At 46.0% G+C, this 5,089-nt stretch overlaps 1 protein-coding gene across 1 annotated transcript; it reads right to left on the bottom strand.

The window, feature by feature from the left end:
• Positions 1 to 369: 369 nt before the first annotated feature.
• Positions 370 to 1,606, bottom strand: LOC141631470 (uncharacterized). Its single transcript, XM_074444135.1, has 4 exons — positions 1,259 to 1,606; positions 1,086 to 1,205; positions 640 to 1,026; positions 370 to 501 (listed from the first exon to the last, which is right to left on the bottom strand). Exons 1-4 carry the CDS (start codon positions 1,604 to 1,606, stop codon positions 370 to 372), a joined length of 987 nt encoding a protein of 328 aa, XP_074300236.1.
• Between the last annotated feature and the right edge of the window lie 3,483 nt (positions 1,607 to 5,089).

Raw genomic sequence — 5,089 nt, 5'->3', positions numbered from 1 at the left:
TTCAAATCTTTGGCTTTTTCTGAGTATATCATAGAATAGCCTGCATCTGTCCGAGGATCTGGATATAAATCTGTTTAAGGCTGCCACTCTTCCAGTCAGGCGCTGTACGTCCTTTGGTTTCTGCGGTGATTCCAGCTGCAGAATTGCTCTTATTTGCTCGGTGCTGGCCTCTATCCCCCTCTGGGTCACCATGTACCCTAGGAATTTTCCACTGGATACTCCGAAGGTGCACTTCGTAGGATTCACTTCATTTGATATTTCCGAGGGTATTGAAAGTTTTCGCCAGTCTTTGGTGATCTTTGTGAAGCTCGCTTCGATTTGACGACCATATCGTCTATATATACTTCCATAGTTTGGCCTATTTGTTCTTTAAACATCATGTTCACCACCTCCGATAGGTAGATCCCGCATTTTTCGGTCAAAAGACATGACGTTATAACAATAGATACCTCTCTCGGATCTGAATGCTGTCTTTTCCTGGTCACTGGGGTGCATCTTTATCTGGTTATATCCGCTCCAGGCATCCAGGAATGTCAGCATCTCGTGGCCCGCGGTGGCATCTACCATGGCGTCTATGTGTGGTAGAGGGAATGGATCTTTTGGGCAAGCTTTGTTTAAATCCGTGAAATCGACGCAGACCCTCCACTTGCCATTCTTCTTTGGGACCACTACCACATTAGACAACCACTCTGGGTACTTTACTTCACGAATCTTTCCTGCAGCAAGCAGGTTATCTACTTCTTGATTTATGACCTGGTTTCTTTCAGAAGCAAACTTTCTTCTTTTCTGCTGCACAGGTTTATAGCTTGGATCCACGCTTAACTTGTGAGTTATCACGCTTGGGTCTATCCCTATCATATCATCATGTGACCAAGCAAAGCAATCTATGTTAGTTCTCAACAACCGAACGAGTTCTTCACGAATCTTACCTCTACACTCAGATCCAATGAGAACAGTTCGCTCTGGATGCAGCGAGTCCAGGATTACTTCGTCTAGTTCTGCCTGCTGAGGCTCAATGTACTCGTCCTGGATGCGCCGGCTCAGAATTGCTATGCGGGCGATCCTGTTGTTGGCTTCAGAGCCACCTTGTAACAATCCTTAGCTTCTTCCTGGTCCCCACGTATTTCTTGCACCCCCAAGGTGTTGGAAACTTCAGGCATTGGTGGTACGTTGAGGGAATTGCTTTCATCTCGTGGATCCAGGGCCTGCCAAGGATTACATTGTAAGTAGAGGGCCCATCAATAACCAAGTACCTTACCTGTCTGTTTACACCTCCGGCGTAGGTCGGGATGATGATTTCTCCTAGGGAGTGCTTTGTTTCGCCGCTGAAGCCAACTAAGGGAATTGCCTTTTTTGCTAGATCTTTCTCGGTGAATCCCATTCCTTTGAGTGTTTCCATCATGATCAAGTTGACGGAGCTTCCGGTATCCACCAGGATCTTTTTCACCTTACAATTGCCTATGGGAAGCGTGATGATTAGAGCGTCGTGGTGCTGTTCGGGAGTAGATCCTGCGTCTGTTTCGTCGAAGGTGACCGACGGCAGATTCTGGTGGTTAACCCTGCAGGAGTTCTCTGGTCTGTCTCCCTTAGCCCCGGTTGCGTGCATCTTAGCTCGCCGAGTAGGTCACCCCACACACTCCGATCCACCGTAATGACATTCACAGTTCTAGAGCAATGAGGAGGAGGGGAAGGCAGAACCTGATCCGCTGAATTTACTCTGGTTGTGTTTCTGGGTAGGAGATGATCCAGGTTTCCTTGGTCATAGTGAAATTTGACTTCCTTTCTGAGGGAGTGGCATTCATCGGTGTTGTGAGTGTTGCTGCCGTGGAACTCACACTTTTTGCCCGTGTCTCTCGTTCTTTGGGGTTTCCTTCGGAAGTTTTGGCCATCGACTCTGCGTCCCAGCTCCTTCAAGGCTTTGAATAATCCTGCAAGATTGGTAGTGAAACCATACTCACTTACTTTCGGAGGCGAGATCGCTTCGGATTTTCCTTCCGCATTTTAAACTTTATTCACGCTCCCGCCGTAAGGTTTGGATCTTTCACTTTTTTTCTCTACCGGAGCCTTCCGGATACTCGGGTCCGAATCATAAGTGCCTCTTCTTCGGTGCGAGTCTTCTTCACCTCATGACAAAGAATTGCCGCAACACCCCATACTCCCGAGTGCCTTACCAGGACCACTCAGGTATGAAGACATCACCATCTCGGTTGCCCGAGGTATGATAATCAAATAGACAAAACGGAAACAACATTTATTATAAGTAATTTAATGAATAAGTACAATCCTCGAAACCAAACTGAAAGTACAATACATTATTCCAAACTATCTGTTCTCAACTGAAATGTAAATAAATACTAAACTACAAATGGAAGACTCTATCGTCATGTCGTGGCCATCCCAGCTATCCCAGTATCATCTCTATACCTGTTCAATATCTGCTCACCATCCCCGAATGGATCACCGCAGGTTTTACAAAACAACACCGGGGTCAGTACTAATCACACAATCAATATAGATAACAATAATAAGACAAACAGACAATTTGAATCACACACACACATACACCACCAACTCCCATCATCTCCATACTGACTGTCCACTGGACCAGCCCTGCCAGTGGGGGACCGCAGCCGTTCCCACCTAAGCCCCGCTCATCGTACGAGCGATAACCCTGTCCATTAATGTGCACATCCCCTTCCGTGGCGGGTTCCACGAAGGGCGAAACTAGGGCGTGAAGTCACTCCCGCAAGTGACCCCACTCAGCCGAGAACGCATCTCGAGAACCATCAACATCAATCACAACCACAAACACAATACAATCATCATATCAAACAACTAACTACAGCACATCACCAATATCCCATTATGGGACTAATACTGAGTAGGAAATCCTACCTGGAAAGCACAACACGCAGACGGTATCTACAGCTGTCTCAAAACGCCTCTTCTACGAATTCTCCTCCTAACATATAACACATAAAGACTACCAATTACTTACTATTCATAAAACCCCCAAATCCTAAATTAGGGTTTGACCAAACCTAGCAAAACATTATATAAATTATATTAAAAGCTTACCCTCGACGCAAGGAATCCAACGACACGAACTACGACACGAACCGACCGTCGAACTCAGGGAATTGTTAAGGATGCGATTAGGAAGATGATGATCGCTTTCTTTCTTAAACAGGTTTTAGGTTTTGGTAAAAGTGAATTAAAACAACGACGATTATGTTTAAATACCCTAATCGCATAATTAACAAAACCCGCGAAAAACTCCCCGTAAACCGGACACTCGATCGAGTACCCAAGGTACTCGATCGAGTACCCCCCTACTCGATCGAGTGCCCCTGACTACTCGATCGAGTGCCCAACAGTCGAAACTATTTTGCTTCGCCACTTACCCTTACTCGACGAGTAAGGCCTACTCGATAGAGTACCCCCAAGACTATAAATACGGAGTATTCCAGTCTTCCCTCCTTAAAAGGAACTTCGTCCCCGAAGTTCAAACCACCACTAAACAAAGGTACTCCCATAAGCTTCCCGACTCGAAGGTCAGACAAAATTCAACGTAAAACATGATACTAAACCCAACCTATCCCGACAATCATACCGACACAACATATAAAAGGTGTATATAGAACTCTTAAAAACTCTCGCGATCATCTCCTACCCCCCTAAAAGAAACAAGGTTACGTCCCCGTAACCATACATACCTGATCAAAAAGGAAAGGGTAACGCTCTTTCATGATATCCTCTGCCTCCCATGTAGCTTCCTCGGTCTCGTGGTTAGACCAAAGGATCTTAAGCAAACTGTCTCACCACTCCTAGTCTTTCTAACCTTTCGGTCTAGGATCCGCTTAGGCACCTCCGGATATGATAAAGACTCATCCACTCTAAGCTCTCTGCCTCCAACACATGTGACGGGTCACTCACATACTTCCGCAGCTGCGATACATGAAACACATTATGCACTCTCTCCAACGCAACCGGTAAAGCCAAACGATAAGCCACTTCCCCAACTCGCTCTAAGATCTCATAAGGCCCTATAAAATTCTGACTTAGCTTGCCTTTCTTCCCAAACCTCATAACCCCACGCATAGGAGACACTTTCAGAAGAACCTTGTCCCCAACCTGAAACTCTATGTCCCGACGATGTAGATCTGCATAACTCTTCTGTCGATCCTGGGTCGCTCTCATCCGTTCTCTCGATCATCTTAATCTGTTCCACCATCTCATGTACCATCTCTGGTCCTAAAACCATCGCCTCAAAGACTATCGTCCCAACAGATCGGACTCCTACATCTCCTCCCATACAAAGCCTCAAACGGTGCCATACCAATACTTTTGGTGTGATAGCCGTTGTTGTAAGAAAATTCTATCAAGTCCAACCTCTCGCTCCCAGCCTACCACCAAAATCCATCACACAAGCTCGCAACATATCCTCAAGAGTCTTGATTGTTCTCTCTCTGCCGCCTGTCTTTGCGGGATGAAATGTCGTACTCATCTTCAAAGTCGTTCCCAACGATTCCGCAACTCCTTCCAAAACCTTGATATAAACCTCGCATCTCTGACACTATGTCCTTAGGGACTCCATGTAACTTAAGCACGTTCTTTCGATAGGCCATAGCCGATTTATGCCTTAGTCCATGTATCTTTCATTGGAACAAAGTGAGCCGACTTGGTCAGACGATCCACTACCACCCAAATCATATTGTTACCTTGTTGACTCTTCGGCAAACCCACAATGAAATCCATGGAAATGGATTCCACTTCCACTCCGCACCTCCAAAGACCGAACCTTACCTTGTGGTCTTCTCTGTTCCCCTTTAACTCTCTGGCATGTCAAACAACGGGACACAAACTCATCTGTCTCTTTCTTCATCCTGTGCCACCAAAACGTTTTCTTCAAATCTTTGTAAAGCTTGTCTCCACCGGATGCACCGAATATGGTGTGCAATGCGCTTCGTCATGATTGTCTTTTTCAACTCCTCGTCATTAGGAACACACCACCTACCATCAAACCTCAAGCTACCATCCGTATGAATGGAAAACCGGACCTTTGTCCCTTTCTCTACTCCACTCTCCA

This window comes from Silene latifolia, chromosome Y (genome assembly GCF_048544455.1).
Source record: "Silene latifolia isolate original U9 population chromosome Y, ASM4854445v1, whole genome shotgun sequence".
In the NCBI taxonomy this organism is placed as follows: Eukaryota; Viridiplantae; Streptophyta; class Magnoliopsida; order Caryophyllales; family Caryophyllaceae; genus Silene; species Silene latifolia.
The sequence above is the reverse complement of the archived record's forward strand: the minus strand, read 5'-3'. Positions and strand labels throughout refer to the sequence as shown.

Coding starts and splice junctions, on each gene's coding strand:
- LOC141631470 (XM_074444135.1), bottom strand. CDS start 1,606: ATGCACGCAACCGGGGCTAAGGGAGACAGACCAGAGAACTCCTGCAGG. Junction 1,027..1,085: donor AAGCTAAGGATTGTTACAAG/GTGGCTCTGAAG, acceptor CGGCGCATCCAG/GACGAGTACATTGAGCCTCA. Junction 502..639: donor AGAAGAATGGCAAGTGGAGG/GTCTGCGTCGAT, acceptor GGATATAACCAG/ATAAAGATGCACCCCAGTGA.